This window comes from Bombina bombina, chromosome 4 (assembly GCF_027579735.1).
Source record: "Bombina bombina isolate aBomBom1 chromosome 4, aBomBom1.pri, whole genome shotgun sequence".
Lineage (NCBI taxonomy): Eukaryota > Metazoa > Chordata > Amphibia > Anura > Bombinatoridae > Bombina > Bombina bombina.
The window spans coordinates 1,164,318,479-1,164,338,582 of NC_069502.1; the positions used below are offsets into that span (position 1 = coordinate 1,164,318,479).

Consider the following 20,104-nt stretch of genomic DNA (forward strand, 5'->3'; position numbering starts at 1 on the left):
GATTATAAAGCTTTCTTTTACTCCAAAGCAATATATATCTGTGCTGAAGGACAGAGTATTTTGGACATTCTAATACACATTCCTGATTGTCTGTCTGCCTCCTCTTTTTATCAGAGAGTTGTTGAAAGACCATCCATTCTTTTACGTACCAGCAGTTGTTGATGAGCTGTGCAGTGACCACGTCTTGACCACTGAACTGGTCTCTGGCTTCCCGCTGGACCAAGCAGAGGGCCTTAGTGAGGAAATTCGCAATGAGGTAATCCTATATTATTGTTTGTATTCTATGTAAAAAGTACGAGTGTCATTCAGTAACCCTGGTACTCCTTAACTTAATACTTTTATAAATAGTTCCAAATAATGTTATACTGTTAATGCTTCAGAACATTCTGTTATAGAACAAAAAAGGTATGCAATATTGTATTAAAGGGATCGAAAGGTCAAATATGAAATGTGCATAAATGCATTTCAATTTAAAATTAAAAAAAAATCATACAATTATGAACATTTATGATTATTTAAATCCCCTAGATTATGGGAACAGAAAAAGTTGGATGCAACATGACGATAATGGAATGAGTGTTTTTTATCTGAATACCTAAACATTGATAAACAGATTTTTCATAATCCCTTCTATTAAAGGGATAGAAAGGTCCAAATTGAACTGTGCATGGGGGCATTTCAATGTGAAATAGAAGCATTTTTGCAATATACCTCCATTGGCAAAAACAATTCTCGTAAAAGTTAGTTTTCTGTGGCATATGCACATATGCTGTAAAAATGTTTTCTTTCTAATGACACTGCGAGTCCATGGATCATCAATTACTGTTGGGAATATCACTCCTGGCCAGCAGGAGGAGGCAAAGAGCACCACAGCAAAGCTGTTAAAAGGACAGTGAACCCAATTTTTTTTCTTTCGCGATTCGGATAGAGCATGCAATTTCTTTCATGTAATTGGCAAGAGTCCATGAGCTAGTGACGTATGGGATATACAATCCTACCAGGAGGGGCAAAGTTTCCCAAACCTCAAAATGCCTATAAATAAACCCCTCACCACGCCCACAATTCGGTTTTACAAACTTTGCCTCCTATGGAGGTGGTGAAGTAAGTTTGTGATAAGATTTCTACGTTGACATGCGCATCTCAGCATTTTTGAAGCCCGGTTCCTCTGAGTATAGCGAATGTCAGAGGGATGTGAAGAGAGTATCACCTATTGAATGCAATGGTCTTCCTAACGGGGATCTATTTCATAGGTTCTCTGTTATCGGTCGTAGAGATTCATCTCCTACCTCCTTTTTCAGATCGACTATATACTCTCATATACCATTACCTCTACTCATAACTGTTTCAGTACTGGTTTGGCTATCTGCTTTTTGTGGATGGGTGGCTTTTTGGTAAGTATGTTTTTTATTACTTAAGACACCCCAGCTATGGTTTGGCACTTTATGCATTTATATAAAGTTCTAAATATATGTACTGTACTTATATTTGCCATGAGTCAGGTTCATGTATTTCCTTGTGCACACTGTCAGTTTCATATTTGGGGAAAATAACATTTTAAGAAATATTTTTTCTTACCTGGAGTTTAGTCTTTTTTTTTTTCAGATTGACTATATTTTTCTTGCAAATTGCGGGCAGTACTAGGCCCGTGGGCGCGAAAGTACGTCCGTACGTCATTTCCGGTGTCATAGTTGACGCCGAGTCCTTACACAGGGTTGCGTCGTTAGTGACACAAGTGTGTCATTTCTCTTACTTGGTGTATCCAGTCCACGGTTTCATCCTTACTTGTGGGATATTCTCAATCCCTACAGGAAGTGGCAAAGAGAGCACACAGCAAAGCTGTCCATATAGCTCCCCTTAGGCTCCGCCCCCCCCAGTCATTCTCTTTGCCGCTCTAACAAGTAGCATCTCCACGGGAGGGTAAAGAGTTTGTGGTGTTAGATTTGTAGTTTTTATTTCTTCAATCAAGAGTTTATTTTAAAATAGTTTGTACTATTTACTCGGAGGCAGAAAGTGATGAAGATTTCTGCTGAGAGGAAAAAGATTTTAGCATGTTGTAACTAAAATCCACTGCTGTTCCCACACAGGACTGTTGAGTACCGGAGAACTTCAGTTGGGGGGAACAGTTTGCAGGCTTAACTGCTTAAGGTATGCTCAGTCACTTTTTCTAACAAGACCCGGTAATGCTAGAAGACTGATAGAAATCCCCATGTGGGAAGGTAAGCCATTTTCTGAGACGCAGTATAGAAGGATGACTTCAGTTAAGGGCTAAAATACTGGTAGACACTGTGATGGGCTAAATTGATTACTTTATTAGGGTAATCTTATATTTGTTTTAGACGTTGAGAACACTTTTGGGGTTTTTATTACGCCTGGCATATTGTAAGACACCTATTCTGATTCAGGAAGGCCCCATAACTCCGGAATGTAGAGGGAGGGGGCCTCATTTTCGCGCCTCAGTTGCACAGTTGTTTTGCAAGGCATCTTTATGCAGCTTCACGTGTAGAGTCCTGAGAGTGCAGGAGGACTTCAGGGAGGCTTATATTCTTCTACAAATAACCCAAAAGGACAATAAGGGGTTAATTAACTTGAAAATTTGTGTGCAATCATTTCAAAGAATTGGGATCATGTGGTGAAAATTTCATAAAGATCGGATGTTTTTTGGTGATTTGGTAAAAAAGTGGGTGCTTTTTATTATTTAAAGGCACAGTAACGTTTTTTCAAAAAGTGAATTTTACTGTATTGTAGTACTATCTAAGTCTGTCAAACATGTCTGAGTCTTCAGATAGACCTTGTTCTTTATGTTTAAAAGCCATGGCGGTACCCCCATTGCATTTGTGTTTAAAGTGTGCTAAAACATCTAAGCATTTTAAAGACCATGCAGTGACACTTAAAAATGTAGCCCAAGATGATTCTTTAACGGAGGGTAATGAGGATAGTCCTTCTTCCTCTCCCCATGTGTCGACACCAGTTACGCCCGCGCAAGCGATGCCTAGTACCTCTAGAGCATTGGCCCCTATTACCTTACAACAATTAGCAGCAGTAATGGATAATTCTCTTGCAGCATTTTTATCCAAACTGCCCGTTTTTCCAAAAAAGAGCGATAGCTCAGTTTTAAATACAGAGGATGAGCAATCAGAAGCTTTGGATGAGTTATCTGTAGTACCCTCACAACACTCAGAATTAGCAGTGAGGGACGGTCTGTCTGAAGGAGAAATTTCTGACACAGGAAAAGTTTCTCAGCGGGCAGAGTCAGATTCCTTAGCGTTTAAATTTAAGCTGGAACACCTCCGTGTCCTGCTTAAGGAGGTTTTAGCTACGCTGGATGATTGTGACCCCATGGTGGTCCCAGAAAAATTGTGTAAAATGGACAGGTTTTTAGAGGTCCCTGTATACACTGAGGCATTTCCGATCCCAAAGAGGGTGGCGGATATTGTGACTAGGGAGTGGGAGAGACCAGGTGTACCCTTTGTTCCCCCCCCCCTATCTTTAAGAAAATGTTCCCCATAAACGACCCCAGGCGGGACGCGTGGCAGACGGTCCCTAAGGTAGAGGGAGCTGTTTCAACACTTGCTAAGCGTACAACTATACCAATAGAGGACAGTTGTGCTTTCAAAGATCCTATGGATAAAAAATTGGAAGGATTGCTGAAGAAATTTTTGTTCAGCAAGGTTTTCTGCTTCAACCAATTGCCTGTATTATTCCGGTAACTACTGCAGCGGCATTTTGGTTTGAGGCTCTGGAGGAGTCACTCCAGAGGGAGACTTCATATGACGAGGTCATGGATAGAATTCATGCTTTAAAGCTGGCTAATTCTTTTATCACTGATGCCGCTTTCCAACTAGCTAAGTTAGCGGCGAAAAATTCAGGTTTTGCCATCATGGCGCGGATGTGTCGTCCAAAACGAAACTGTTAAATATTCCTTTCAAGGGGAAGACCCTATTCAGCCCAGAGCTGAAAGAAATTATTTCGGATATCACTGGGGGAAAGGGCCATGCCCTTCCACAAGATAGGCCGTTTAAGGCCAAAAACAAGGCTAATTTTCGCTCCTTTCGCAACTTCAGGAGCGGACCTGCTGCAACCTCTGCTGCCGCAAAGCAAGATAACGCTTCACAGTCCAAAGCAACCTGGAAACCCTTGCAGGGCTGGAATAAGGGTAAACAGGCCAAGAAGCCTGCTCCTGCTACCAAGACAGCATGAAGGAGTAGCCCCCGATCCGGGACCGGATCTAGTAGGGGGCAGACTTTCTCTCTTTGCTCAGGCTTGGGCAAGAGATGTTCCAGATCCCTGGGCTTTAGAAATAGTTGCTCAGGGGTATCTTCTAGAATTCAAGGATTCTCCCCCAAGGGGAAGGTTCCACATTTCTCGTTGGTCTTCAGACCAAACAAAGAAACAGGCGTTCTTACGCTGTGTAGAAGATCTTCTAAAAATGGGAGTGATTCACCCAGTTCCAATTGCAGAACAAGGACTGGGCTCAAACTCAAACCTGTTTGTAGTTCCCAAAAAGGAAGGAACTTTCAGGCCAATCCTGGATCTAAAAATTCTAAACAAATTCCTCAGAGTTCCGTCTTTCAAGATGGAAACCATTCGGACAATCTTGCCGATGATCCAGGAAGGTCAATATATGACTACCGTGGATCTAAAGGATGCGTACCAACATATTCCTATCCACAAAGATCACCATCAGTTCCTAAGGTTCACCTTTCTGGACAAACATTACCAGTTCGTGGCCCTTCCTTTCGGGTTGGCCACCGCTCCCAGAATTTTCACAAAGGTGTTAGGGTCCCTTCTGGCGGTACTAAGACCGCGGGGCATTGCAGTAGCACCTTACCTAGATGACATCTTAATACAGGCATCGTCTTTTCACAGAGCCAAGGCTCATACGGACATTGTCCTGGCCTTTCTAAGGTCTCACGGGTGGAAAGTGAACGTAGAAAAGAGTTCTCAGTCCCCGCTCACAAGGGTTCCTTTCCTGGGAACACTAATAGACTCGGTAGGAATGAAAATTTTTCTGACAGAGGTCAGGAAGTCAAAACTGTTGAATACTTGCCGAGTTCTTCATTCCATTCCTCCGCCTTCTGTGGCTCAGTGCATGGAGGTAATCGGTTTAATGGTTGCGGCAATGGACGTAGTCCCTTTTGCCCGAATTCATCTCAGACCACTGCAACTGTGCATGCTCAAACAGTGGAATGGGGATTATGCAGATTTGTCTCCTCAAATACAAATGTACCAGAAAACCAGAGACTCTCTTCTCTGGTGGTTGTCTCAGGATCACCTGTCTCAGGGAATGAGTTTCCGCAGACCGGAGTGGATCATTGTCACGACCGATGCCAGTCTGTTAGGCTGGGGTGCGGTCTGGGACTCCCTGAAAGCTCAGGGTCTATGGTCTCGGGAAGAATCTCTTCTCCCGATAAACATTTTGGAACTGAGAGCGATATTCAATACGCTCCAGGCGTGGCCTCGGCTAGCGGAGGCCAAATTCATCAGATTTCAGTCGGACAATATCACGACTGTAGCGTACATCAATCATCAGGGAGGAACAAAGAGTTCCCTAGCGATGAAGGAAGTATCCAAGATCATCAAATGGGCAGAGGATCACTCCTGCCATCTATCTGCAATTCACATCCCAGGGGTAGACAACTGGGAGGCGGATTTTCTAAGTCATCAGACTTTTCATCCGGGGGAGTGGGAACTCCACCCAGAGGTTTTTGCTCAGCTGACCCAGCTATGGGGCATTCCAGAATTGGATCTGATGGCGTCCCATCAGAACACCAAACTTCCCCTTTACGGATCCAGATCCAGGGATCCCAAGGCGGCATTGATAGATGCATTAACAGCGCCTTGGTCATTCAGTCTAGCTTATGTCTTTCCACCGTTTCCTCTTCTCCCTCGGCTAGTTGCCAGAATCAAACAGGAGAAGGCTTCGGTAATTTTGATAGCACCTGCGTGGCCATGCAGGACTTGGTATGCAGACCTAGTGGACATGTCATAGGTCCCACCATGGAAACTGCCATCAAGGCAGGATCTTCTAATTCAAGGTCCTTTCAAGCATCCAAATCTAGTTTCTCTGCAACTGACTGCTTGGAGATTGAACGCTTAATCCTAGCTAAGCGTGGTTTCTCTGAATCAGTTATAGATACTCTGATACAGGCCAGAAAGCCTGTCACCAGGAAAATTTACCATAAGATATGGCGAAAATATCTTTGTTAGTGTGAATCCAAGGGTTACTCGTGGAGTAAGGTTAGGATTCCTAGGATATTGTCTTTTCTCCAAGAAGGATGGGAGAAAGGTCTGTCAGCTAGTTCCTTGAAGGGACAGATATCTGCTCTGTTGTCTGGCAGCTGTACCAGACGTTCAGGTGTTTGCACAGGCCCTAGTTAGAATCAAGCCTGTGGCTCCTCCATGGAGTCTAAATTTAGTTCTTTCAGTTCTTCAAGGGGTTCCGTTTGAACCTTTGCATTCCATAGATATTAAGTTATTATCTTGGAAAGTTTTGTTTTTAGTAGCCATTTCTTCTGCTCAAAGAGTTTCTGAATGGTCTGCTTTGCAGTGTAATTCACCCTATCTGGTGTTCCATGCAGATAAGGTTGTTTTGCGTACCAAACCTGGTTTCCTTCCAAAGGTTGTTTCTAATAAGAATATTAACCAGGAAATCATTGTTCCTTCTCTGTGTCCTAATCCAGTTTCTAAGAAGGAACGACTTTTACACAATCTTGACGTGGTTCGTGCTTTAAAATTCTATTTAAAAGCAACTAAAGATTTCAGACAAACATCATCCTTGTTTGTTGTCTATTCTGGTAAGAGGAGAGGTCAGAAAGCGACTGCTACCTCTCTTTCCTTCTGGCTGAAAAGTATCATCCGATTGGCTTATGAGACTGCTGGACAGCAGCCTCCTGAACGAATTACAGCTCATTCTACCAGAGCTGTGGCTTCCACATGGGCTTGGTCTTCACTGCATACATTCGCCAAATTTTACAAATTCGATACTTTTGCTTCTTCGGAGGCTATTTTTGGGAGAGAGGTTTTTCAAGCAGTGGTGCCTTCCGTTTAGGTTACCTGACTTGTTCCCTCCCTTCATCCGTGTCCTAAATCTTTGGTATTGGTATCCCACAAGTAAAGATGAAACCGTGGACTGGATACACCAAGTAAGAGAAAACAGAATTTATGCTTACCTGATAAATTACTTTCTCTTACGGTGTATCCAGTCCACGGTCCGCCCTGATAATTCGGTCAGGTTCAAATTAAATTTTTTACAAATAACTACAGTCACCACTGCACCCTATGGTTCTCCTTTTTCTCCTAACCGTCGGTCGAATGACTGGGGGGGCGGAGCCTGTGGGGAGCTATATGGACAGCTTTGCTGTGTGCTCTCTTTGCCACTTCCTGTAGGGATTGAGAATATCCCACAAGTAAGGATGAAATCGTGGACTGGATACACCGTAAGAGAAAGTAATTTATCAGGTAAGCATAAATTCTGTTTTCTGGATGTTGTTGGCGACAAAAAAATTTCAGTCACGTTGAGCATAATACTTTGCGCCAAATTTTTCATTAATTTATTACCCCATTGCTATTTTTCTCTTGCCTTTTTCTATGTCAGAGGGCTATGCTTTTTGCATTTTTTTCCCATTCCTGAAACTGTTATATAAGGAAATTGATAATTTTGCTTTATATGTTTTTTTCTTTTACATTTTGCAAGATGTCACATTCTGATCCTGTCTCAGAAGTATCTGTTGGAACTTTGCTGCCTGACATCGGTTCTACCAAAGCTAAGTGCATTTGTTGTAAGATTGTGGAAATTATATCTCCGAATGTCATTTGTAATAGTTGTCATGATAAACTTTTACATGCAGACAATATATCCATCAGTAATAGTACATTGCCGGTTGCAGTTCCTTCAACTTCTAATGTACATGATATACCATGAATTTTAAAGAATTTTTTACTGATTCTATTCAGAAGGCTTTGTCTGCATTTCTGCCATCTAATAAACGTAAAAGGTCTTTTAAAACTTCTCATAAAGTTGATGAATTTTCAAATGACCGACAACATACTGAATTATCTGATTCCGAAGATCCTTCCTCAGATATTGACACTTACAAATCTACTTATTTATTTAAAATGGAGTATATTCGTTCTTTGTTAAAAGTGTTAATTACTTTGGATATTGAGGAAGCCAGTCCTCTTGACGTTAAGACTAGTAAACGTTTAAATGCTGTTTTTAAACCTGTGGTTACTCCAGAGGTTTTTGCTATTCCTGATGCTATTTCTGGTATAATTTCTAAGGAATGGAATAAGCCAGGTACTCCTTTTTATTCCTCCAAGGTTTAAAAAATTGTATCCTTTACCAGCAATTTCTATAGAGTTTTGGGAAAATATCCCCAAGGTTGATGGGGCTATTTCTACTACTATTCCTATGGAAGATAGTACTTCGTTTAAAGATCCTTTAGATAGGAAACTTGAATCTTATCTAAGGAAAGCCTATTTATATTCAGGATATCTTCTCAGGCCTGCAATTTCTTTGGCTGATTTTGCGGCTGCATCAACTTTTTGGTTGGAGAATTTAGCGCAACAAGAATTGGATCCTGACATGTCTAGCATTGTTCGCTTACTGCGACATGCTAATCATTTTATTTGTGATGCCAGTTTTGATATCAAAATTGATGTTAGATCCATGTCTTTAGCTATTTTAGCTAGAAGAGCTTTGTGGCTTAAATCTTGGAATGCGGATATGACATCTAAGTCTAGATTACAATCTCTTTCTTTCCAAGGTAATAATTATTATTATATTTATTATACTTTATTTATGAACCGCCAACATATTCCGCAGCGCTGTCCATGGATACAATTCATTTAAATAAAACAATACAAGACTTGTAAAAGACAGGACAAAATTTACAAACACATACAGGAGGGATTGAGGGCCCTATTCCCGTGGGAACTTACAATCTAGAAATAATATATAATAATAATAATTTATTTGGTTCTCAGTTGGATTCTATTATTTCAACTGTTACTGGGGGAAAGGGAGTTTTTCTGCCTCAGGATAAAAAAATCTAAGGGTAAATCTAAGGCTTCTAACCGTTTTCATTCCTTTCGTCAAAATAAGGATCAAAAATTTAATTCTTCCCCCAAGGAATCTGTTTCCAATTGGAAGCCTTGCTCAAATAGGAATAAATCTAAGCCTTTTAAAAAAAACAAATTCAGCCCCTAAGTCTGCATGAAGGTGCGGCCCTCATTCCAGTTCAGCTGGTAGGGGGCAGGTAAAGGTTTTTCAAGGATATTTGGATAAATTCTGTCCAAAATCAATGTCTTCAGAGCATTGTCTCTCAAGGGTATCTAATTGGACTCAAAGTAAGACCTCCTGTGTGAAGATTTTTTCTCTCACGCATCCCAATAAATCCAGTAAAAGCTCAGGCTTTCCTGAAGTGTCTTTCATACCTGGAGTCTTCAGGGGTAATCATGCCAGTTCCTTTTCAGGAACAAGGTCTGGGGTTTTATTCAAATCTATTCATTGTCCCAAAGAAGGAAAATTCATTCAGACCAGTTCTGGATCTGAAAATTTTGAATCGTTATGTAAGAGTACCAACTTTCAAGATGGTGACTATAAGGACTGTTCTGCCTTTTGTTCAGCAAGGACATTATATGTCTACAATAGACTTGCAGGATGCATACCTTCATATTCTGATTCATCCAGAACATTATCAGTTCCTGAGATTCTCTATTCTAGACAAGCATTACCAATTTGTTGCTCTTCCATTTGGCCTAGCAACAGCTCCAAGAATCTCTTCAAAGGTTCTAGGAGCCCTACTCTCTGTAATCAGAGAGCAGGGTATTGCAGTGTTCCCTTATTTGGACGATATCTTGGTACTAGCTCAGTCTTTACGTTCTGCAGAATCTCACACAAATCAACTAGTGTTGTTTCTTCAAAAACATGGTTGGAGGATCAACTTACCAAAAAGTTTCTTGATTCCTCAGACAAGGGTCACCTTTTTAGGTTTCCAGATAGATTCAGTATCCATGACTCTGTCTCTAACAGACAAGAGACGTTTTGAAATTGGTTGCAGCCTGTCGGCACCTTCGGTCTCAGTCATTCCCTTCAGTGGCTATGTGCATGGAAGTTTTAGGCCTCATGACTGCAGCATCGGACGCGATTCCTTTTGCTCGTTTTCACATGAGACCTCTCCAGCTTTGTATGCTAAATCAATGGTGCAGGGATTATACAAATATATCACAATTAATATCCTTAAATATCCAGCATGGCCACACAGGTTTTGGTATGCGGATCTTGTTCGGATGTCCAGTTGCCAACCTTGGCCACTTCCATTAAGGCCAGACCTTCTATCTCAAGGTCCGTTTTTCCATCAGGATCTCAAATCATTAAATTTGAAGGTATGGAAATTGAACGCTTAGTGCTAAGTCATAGAGGTTTCTCTGACTCGGTGATTATTACTATGTTGCAAGCTCGTAAATCTGTCTCTAGAAAGATTTATTATCGAGTTTGGAAGACTTAGATTTCATGGTGTTCTTCTCATAAATTCTCTTGGCATTCTTTTAGAATTCCTAGAATTTTACAGTTTCTTCAGGATGGTTTGGATAAGGGTTTGTCTGCAAATTCTTTGAAGGGACAAATCTCTGCTCTTTCTGTTTTATTTCACAGAAAGATTGCTAAACTTCCTGATATTCACTGTTTTGTACAGGCTTTAGTTCGTATTAAGCCTGTCATTAAATCAATTTCTCCTCCTTGGAGTCTTATTTTGGTTTTGAAGGTATTACAGGCTCCTCCATTTGAGCCTATGCATTCTTTGGACATTAAACTACTTTCTTGGAAAATGTTGTTCCTTTTGGCTATCTCTTCTGCTAGAAGAGTTTCTGAGCTATCTGCTCTTTCTTGTGAATCTCCTTTTCTGATTTTTCATCAGGATAAGGCGGTTTTGCGGTCTTCATTTAACTTTTACCTAAGGTTGTGAACAACATTAGTAGAGAAATTGTTGTCCCTTCCTTGTGTCCTAATCCTAAGAATTCTTTGGAAAGATCCTTACATTCTTTGGATGTGGTGGGAGCTTTGAAATATTATGTTGAAGCTACTAAAGATTTCAGGAAGACTTCTAGTCTGTTATATTTTCTGGTCCTAGGAAAGGTCAGAAGGCTTCTGCTATTTCCTTGGCTTCTTGGTTAAAGCTTTTGATTCTTCAAGCTTATTTGGAGTCGGGTCAGACTCCGCCTCAGAGAATTGCAGCTCATTCTACGAGATCAGTTTCCACTTCGTGGGCTTTTAAGAATGAAGCTTCAGTTGATCAGATTTGTAAAGCGGCAACTTGGTCCTCTTTGCATACATTTACTAAATTCTACCATTTTGATGAATTTGCTTCTTCAGAAGCAGTTTTTTTGTAGAAAAGTTCTTCAGGCAGCTGTTTCAGTTTGCTTCTTCTGCTGATGTTTTAGGTTTTTCTTGTCATTAAAGAATGAACTTATAATTGGGTTGTGGATTATTTTTTCAGCGGAAAATGGCTGTTTTTTATTTTATCCCTCCCTCCCTAGTGACTCTTGCGTGGAGTTCCACATCTTGGGTATTGATAACCCATACGTCACTAGCTCATGGACTCCTGCCAATTACATGAAAGAAAACATAATTTATGTAAGAATTTACATGATAAATGTATTTCTTTCATATTGGCAGGAGTCCATGAGGCCCACCCTTTTTTATGGTGGTTGTTTTTTTGTATAAAGCACAATTATTTCCAAATTCCTTTGTTGATGCTTTTTTACTCCTTTCTTTATTACCCCACTGCTTGGCTATTCGTTAAACTGAATTGTGGGTGTGGTGAGGGGTGTAGTTTATAGGCATTTTGAGGTTTGGGAAACTTTGCCCCTCCTGGTAGGATTGTATATCCCATACGTCACTAGCTCATGGACTCTTGCAAATATGAAAGAAATTAATTTATCAGGTAAATTCTTACATTAATTAAAATTTTAAGCAACTTTTTAATTTACTCCTATTATCAATTGTTCTTTGTTCTCTTGCTATCTTTATTTGAAAAAGAAGGCATCTAGGCTTTTTTGGTTTAGGACTCTGGACAGCACTTTTTATTGGTGGATGAATTTATCCACCAATCAGCAAGAACAACCCAGGTTGTTCACCAAAAATGGGCTGGCATCTAAGCTTACAAATAAAGATACCAAGAGAATGAAGAAAATTTGTTAATAGGAGTAAATAGAAAGTTGCTTAAAATGTCATGCTCTATCTGAATTAAGAAAAATTTGGCTTCGATGTCTCTAAGTATCACTTCCTTCCCACAATCCCCCAGTCATTCTGTGGAGTTAGCGAGCTCTTTTTTTGGATCTATTGTTAAGAAGCAGGAGGTTATTAGCTCATCTAGAACAATACCTTGTATTTGGACTGGCTGTACTAGACCGCCAGGTTTTATGGCAGAAAATTGGGTTGGCTGGGAAGCCAACCTGTGGCCTTGTGGTGCAGTCTAGGATTTATAGTTATGCAGTTGCAGATTTAATATTTTACCTCCATTCCACGCTTCTGGCATTTCCTTTTTAGGATATTTGGCCATAATTTTCTTCTGACTTTGGAGGGAAAGTTTTTTTTTTTTTTTTTTCCTTTTAGGAAGAATTCCTCCTTTTGGGCAGATTTCTCTTTCTGGAGTATCTGCGTTCGAGGTATGTTGGGAGACCTTCCCTGAACTGGGTTCGGGACCGGCTCTTGGAAAGTGCGAATTCCAGTCCCAGTCTGGAAACGAGTTCTAGAGTTTTCTCTAGTATCCTTTCTCCTTGGGTCATGAGGGCCTGTTCAGAACAAACATAGGATTTGTTTCTTTGAGCGGATTCTTCTCAAGTTTTTTGAGAAGGACTTGGGTATAAGTGTGTTTCTTTCATGTAATTGGCAAGAGTCCATGAGCTAGTGACGTATGGGATATACAATCCTACCAGGAGGGGCAATAGTTTCCCAAACCTCAAAATGCCTATAAATACATCCCTAACCACACCCACAATTGAGTTTTTGCAAACTTTGCCTCCTATGGAGGTGGTGAAGTAAGTTTGTGCTAAGATTTCTACGTTGATATGCGCTTCTCAGCATTTTGAAGCCTGATTCCTCTGAGTACAGTGAATGTCAGAGGGATGTGAAGGGAGTATCACCTATTGAATGTGATGGTTTTCCTCATGGGAAATCTATTTCATAGGTTCTCTGTTATCGGTCGTAGAGATTCATCTCCTACCTCCCTTTTCAGATCGACGATATACTCTCATATTGCATTACCTCTACTGATAACTGTTTCAGTACTAGTTTGGCTATCTGCTATATGTGGATGGGTGTCTTTCGGTAAGTATGTTTTCATTATTTAAGACACTCTCAGCTATGGTTTGGCACTTTATGTATGAATATAAAGTTCTAAATATATGTATTGTACTTATATTTGCCATAAGTCAGGTTTATGTATATTTCCTTTTGCAGACTTTTCTGTTTCATATATGGGAAAACATATTTAGGAAAATATTTTTCTTACCTGGGGTTTAGTGTTTTTTCTAGGTTTTTTTTTTCAAATTGACTGCTTTTTCATTAAATTTTCGCGGGAAAAATTAGGCTCGCAAGGGGCAAAAATGCTGATGTTTATTGCGTCATTCTTGGGGCGAGAATTTTTTGGCGCAAAGATGGGTCCAGTGACGCAAGTTCGTAATTTTCAGCGTCTTAGTTGACACAGAGTTCTTTACACAAGGTTGCGTCTGCAATGACGCTAGTGTGTCATTTCCGGATGTTGCTTGTGCCCTAAAAAAATTTCATTTTGCGTTATGCATCATACTTGGCACCAAATAATTTAATTATTTAAAGCCCTATTCCTATGTGCCTCTTGCCCTTTTTCTATGTCAGAGGGCTATGCTGTTTGCTTTTTTTCCCATTCCTGAAACTGCCATATAAGGAAATGTATCATTTTGCTTTATATGTTTGTTTTTTTCTATTACATTTGCAAGATGTCTCAGAAACCACTGTTGGAACCCTGCTGCCTGACAACAGTTCTACCAAAGCTAAGTGTATCTGTTGTAAATTTGTGGAGATTATATCTCCAGCTGTGGTATGTAATAGTTGTCATGATAAGCTTTTACATGCAGAGAATGTATCCATCAGTAATAGTACAATGCCTGTTGTTCCTTCAACATCTAATGTACATGATATCACTGTGAATATAAAAGATTTTGTTGCTGATGCAATTCAGAAGGCTTTGTCTGCTATCCCGCCTTCTAATAAACGTAAAAGGTCTTTTAAAACTTCTCATAAAGTTGATGAAATTTCAAATGACCGACAACATACTGAATTATCCTCCTCCTGAAGATCTATCTGATTCAGAAGATCCTACCTCAGATATTGACACTGACAAATTTACTTATTTATTTAAAATGGAGTATATTCGTTTCTTGTTAAGAGGTGTTGATTACATTGGATATTGAGGAAACTAGTCCTCTTGATATTAAAACTAGTAGACGTTTAAACTCTGTTTATAAACCTCCTGTGGTTACTCCTGAGGTTTTTCCAATTCCTGATGCTATTTCTGATATGATTTCTAAGGAATGGAATAGGCCTGGTACTTCTTTTATCCCTTCTTCATGGTTTAAAAAATTGTATCCTTTGCCAGCAGTTAGTTTGGAGTTTTGGGGGGAAAAAACCCAGAGTTGATGGGGCTATTTCTATTCTTGCCAAACGTACTACTATTCCTATGGAGGATAGTACTTCGTTTAAGGACCCTTTAGATAGGAAACTTGAATCTTCTCTAAAGAAAGCTTATTTATATTGTGGCTATCTTCTCAGGCCTGCGATTTCTTTGGCTGATGTTGCAGCTGCATCAACTTTTTGGTTGGAAAGATTTGTCTAGCATTGTTTGCTTGCTTCAGCATGCTAATCATTTTATCTGTGATGCCATTTTTTATTTAATCAAAATTGATGTCAAATCTATGTCTTTAGCTATTTTAGCTAGAAGAGCTTTGTGGCTTAAATCTTGGAATGCTGACATAGTATCTACATCTAGATTACTATCTCTTTCCTAGGTAAAAATGTATTTGGTTCTCAGTTGGATTCAATTATTTCAACTGTCACTGGGGGAAAGGGAGTTTTTGCCTCAGGATAAAAGACCTAACGGTAAATCTAAAGCTTTTAACCATTTTCGTTCCTTTCGTCAAAATAAGGAACAGAAACCCAATCCTTCCCCCAAAGAATCTGGTTCCAATTGGAAATCTCCTTCAAGTTGGAATAAATGCAAGACGTTTAAGAAACCAATGCCAGCCCCTAAGTCTGCATGAAGGTGCGGCCCTCATTCCAGCTCAGCTGGTAGGGGGCAGATTAAGATTCTTCCAAAGTATTTGGGCAGATTCTGTCCAAAATTAATGGATTTAGAGTATTGTCTCTCAATGGTACCGAATAGGATTCAGAGTAAGACCTCCTGTGAGAAGATTTTTTTCTTGCGCATCCCAGCAAATCCAGTAAAGGCTCAGGCTTTTCTAAAGTGTGTTTCAGACATGGATCTTTCAAGGGTAATCATACCAGTTCTGTTTCAGGAACAAGGTCTGGGATTTTATTCAAATCTATTCATTGTCCCAAAGAAAGAAAATTAATTCAGGCCAGTTCTGGATCTGAAAATTTTGAATCGTTTAGTAAGAGTGCCAACTTTCAAAATGGTGACTATAAGGACTATTTTGCCTTTTGTTCAGCAAGGTCATTATATGTCCACGATAGACTTACAGGAGGCATATCTTCATATTCTGATTCATCCAGACCATTTTCAGTTTCTGAGATTCTCTTTTCTAGACAAGCATTAACAATTTGTGGCTCTTCCATTTGGCCTAGCGACAGCTCCAAGAATTGTTTCTTGGTGCCCTACTCTCTGTAATTAGAGAACAGGGTATTGCAGGGTTTCTCAGACCACTGCAACTGTGCATGCTCAAACAGTGGAATGGGGATTATGCAGATTTGTCTCCTCAAATACAAATGTACCAGAAAACCAGAGACTCTCTTCTCTGGTGGTTGTCTCAGGATCACCTGTCTCAGGGAATGAGTTTCCGCAGACCGGAGTGGATCATTGTCACGACCGATGCCAGTCTGTTAGGCTGGGGTGCGGTCTGGGACTCCCTGAAAGCTCAGGGTCTATGGTCTCGGGAAGAATCTCTTCTCCCGATAAACATTTTGGAACTGAGAGCGATATTCAATACGCTCCAGGCGTGGCCTCGGCTAGCGGAGGCCAAATTCATCAGATTTCAGTCGGACAATATCACGACTGTAGCGTACATCAATCATCAGGGAGGAACAAAGAGTTCCCTAGCGATGAAGGAAGTATCCAAGATCATCAAATGGGCAGAGGATCACTCCTGCCATCTATCTGCAATTCACATCCCAGGGGTAGACAAAAGTCATCAGACTTTTCATCCGGGGGAGTGGGAACTCCACCCAGAGGTTTTTGCTCAGCTGACCCAGCTATGGGGCATTCCAGAATTGGATCTGATGGCGTCCCATCAGAACACCAAACTTCCCCTTTACGGATCCAGATCCAGGGATCCCAAGGCGGCATTGATAGATGCATTAACAGCGCCTTGGTCATTCAGTCTAGCTTATGTCTTTCCACCGTTTCCTCTTCTCCCTCGGCTAGTTGCCAGAATCAAACAGGAGAAGGCTTCGGTAATTTTGATAGCACCTGCGTGGCCATGCAGGACTTGGTATGCAGACCTAGTGGACATGTCATAGGTCCCACCATGGAAACTGCCATCAAGGCAGGATCTTCTAATTCAAGGTCCTTTCAAGCATCCAAATCTAGTTTCTCTGCAACTGACTGCTTGGAGATTGAACGCTTAATCCTAGCTAAGCGTGGTTTCTCTGAATCAGTTATAGATACTCTGATACAGGCCAGAAAGCCTGTCACCAGGAAAATTTACCATAAGATATGGCGAAAATATCTTTGTTAGTGTGAATCCAAGGGTTACTCGTGGAGTAAGGTTAGGATTCCTAGGATATTGTCTTTTCTCCAAGAAGGATTGGAGAAAGGTCTGTCAGCTAGTTCCTTGAAGGGACAGATATCTGCTCTGTTGTCTGGCAGCTGTACCAGACGTTCAGGTGTTTGCACAGGCCCTAGTTAGAATCAAGCCTGTGGCTCCTCCATGGAGTCTAAATTTAGTTCTTTCAGTTCTTCAAGGGGTTCCGTTTGAACCTTTGCATTCCATAGATATTAAGTTATTATCTTGGAAAGTTTTGTTTTTAGTAGCCATTTCTTCTGCTCAAAGAGTTTCTGAATGGTCTGCTTTGCAGTGTAATTCACCCTATCTGGTGTTCCATGCAGATAAGGTTGTTTTGCGTACCAAACCTGGTTTCCTTCCAAAGGTTGTTTCTAATAAGAATATTAACCAGGAAATCATTGTTCCTTCTCTGTGTCCTAATCCAGTTTCTAAGAAGGAACGACTTTTACACAATCTTGACGTGGTTCGTGCTTTAAAATTCTATTTAAAAGCAACTAAAGATTTCAGACAAACATCATCCTTGTTTGTTGTCTATTCTGGTAAGAGGAGAGGTCAGAAAGCGACTGCTACCTCTCTTTCCTTCTGGCTGAAAAGTATCATCCGATTGGCTTATGAGACTGCTGGACAGCAGCCTCCTGAACGAATTACAGCTCATTCTACCAGAGCTGTGGCTTCCACATGGGCTTGGTCTTCACTGCATACATTCGCCAAATTTTACAAATTCGATACTTTTGCTTCTTCGGAGGCTATTTTTGGGAGAGAGGTTTTTCAAGCAGTGGTGCCTTCCGTTTAGGTTACCTGACTTGTTCCCTCCCTTCATCCGTGTCCTAAATCTTTGGTATTGGTATCCCACAAGTAAAGATGAAACCGTGGACTGGATACACCAAGTAAGAGAAAACAGAATTTATGCTTACCTGATAAATTACTTTCTCTTACGGTGTATCCAGTCCACGGTCCGCCCTGATAATTCGGTCAGGTTCAAATTAAATTTTTTACAAATAACTACAGTCACCACTGCACCCTATGGTTCTCCTTTTTCTCCTAACCGTCGGTCGAATGACTGGGGGGGCGGAGCCTGTGGGGAGCTATATGGACAGCTTTGCTGTGTGCTCTCTTTGCTACTTCCTGTAGGGATTGAGAATATCCCACAAGTAAGGATGAAATCGTGGACTGGATACACCGTAAGAGAAAGTAATTTATCAGGTAAGCATAAATTCTGTTTTCTGGATGTTGTTGGCGACAAAAAAATTTCAGTCACGTTGAGCATAATACTTTGCGCCAAATTTTTCATTAATTTATTACCCCATTGCTATTTTTCTCTTGCCTTTTTCTATGTCAGAGGGCTATGCTTTTTGCATTTTTTTCCCATTCCTGAAACTGTTATATAAGGAAATTGATAATTTTGCTTTATATGTTTTTTTCTTTTACATTTTGCAAGATGTCACATTCTGATCCTGTCTCAGAAGTATCTGTTGGAACTTTGCTGCCTGACATCGGTTCTACCAAAGCTAAGTGCATTTGTTGTAAGATTGTGGAAATTATATCTCCGAATGTCATTTGTAATAGTTGTCATGATAAACTTTTACATGCAGACAATATATCCATCAGTAATAGTACATTGCCGGTTGCAGTTCCTTCAACTTCTAATGTACATGATATACCATGAATTTTAAAGAATTTTTTACTGATTCTATTCAGAAGGCTTTGTCTGCATTTCTGCCATCTAATAAACGTAAAAGGTCTTTTAAAACTTCTCATAAAGTTGATGAATTTTCAAATGACCGACAACATACTGAATTATCTGATTCCGAAGATCCTTCCTCAGATATTGACACTTACAAATCTACTTATTTATTTAAAATGGAGTATATTCGTTCTTTGTTAAAAGTGTTAATTACTTTGGATATTGAGGAAGCCAGTCCTCTTGACGTTAAGACTAGTAAACGTTTAAATGCTGTTTTTAAACCTGTGGTTACTCCAGAGGTTTTTGCTATTCCTGATGCTATTTCTGGTATAATTTCTAAGGAATGGAATAAGCCAGGTACTCCTTTTTATTCCTCCAAGGTTTAAAAAATGGTATCCTTTACCAGCAATTTCTATAGAGTTTTGGGAAAATATCCCCAAGGTTGATGGGGCTATTTCTACTACTATTCCTATGGAAGATAGTACTTCGTTTAAAGATCCTTTAGATAGGAAACTTGAATCTTATCTAAGGAAAGCCTATTTATATTCAGGATATCTTCTCAGGCCTGCAATTTCTTTGGCTGATTTTGCGGCTGCATCAACTTTTTGGTTGGAGAATTTAGCGCAACAAGAATTGGATCCTGACATGTCTAGCATTGTTCGCTTACTGCGACATGCTAATCATTTTATTTGTGATGCCAGTTTTGATATCAAAATTGATGTTAGATCCATGTCTTTAGCTATTTTAGCTAGAAGAGCTTTGTGGCTTAAATCTTGGAATGCGGATATGACATCTAAGTCTAGATTACAATCTCTTTCTTTCCAAGGTAATAATTATTATTATATTTATTATACTTTATTTATGAACCGCCAACATATTCCGCAGCGCTGTCCATGGATACAATTCATTTAAATAAAACAATACAAGACTTGTAAAAGACAGGACAAAATTTACAAACACATACAGGAGGGATTGAGGGCCCTATTCCCGTGGGAACTTACAATCTAGAAATAATATATAATAATAATAATTTATTTGGTTCTCAGTTGGATTCTATTATTTCAACTGTTACTGGGGGAAAGGGAGTTTTTCTGCCTCAGGATAAAAAAATCTAAGGGTAAATCTAAGGCTTCTAACCGTTTTCATTCCTTTCGTCAAAATAAGGATCAAAAATTTAATTCTTCCCCCAAGGAATCTGTTTCCAATTGGAAGCCTTGCTCAAATAGGAATAAATCTAAGCCTTTTAAAAAAAACAAATTCAGCCCCTAAGTCTGCATGAAGGTGCGGCCCTCATTCCAGTTCAGCTGGTAGGGGGCAGGTAAAGGTTTTTCAAGGATATTTGGATAAATTCTGTCCAAAATCAATGTCTTCAGAGCATTGTCTCTCAAGGGTATCTAATTGGATTCAAAGTAAGACCTCCTGTGT

The 20,104-nt window shown here is 40.0% G+C and overlaps 1 protein-coding gene across 1 annotated transcript in view; it reads left to right on the forward strand.

Moving 5' to 3' along the window:
- COQ8A (coenzyme Q8A) overlaps nt 1-20,104 on the forward strand; it is a 452,989-nt gene that overhangs the window by 343,300 nt on the left and 89,585 nt on the right. Inside the window, exon 12 of the mRNA XM_053712627.1 lies at nt 115-256. Coding sequence (XP_053568602.1) covers nt 115-256 — 142 coding nt within the window. The remainder of the gene's footprint in view (nt 1-114; nt 257-20,104) is intronic.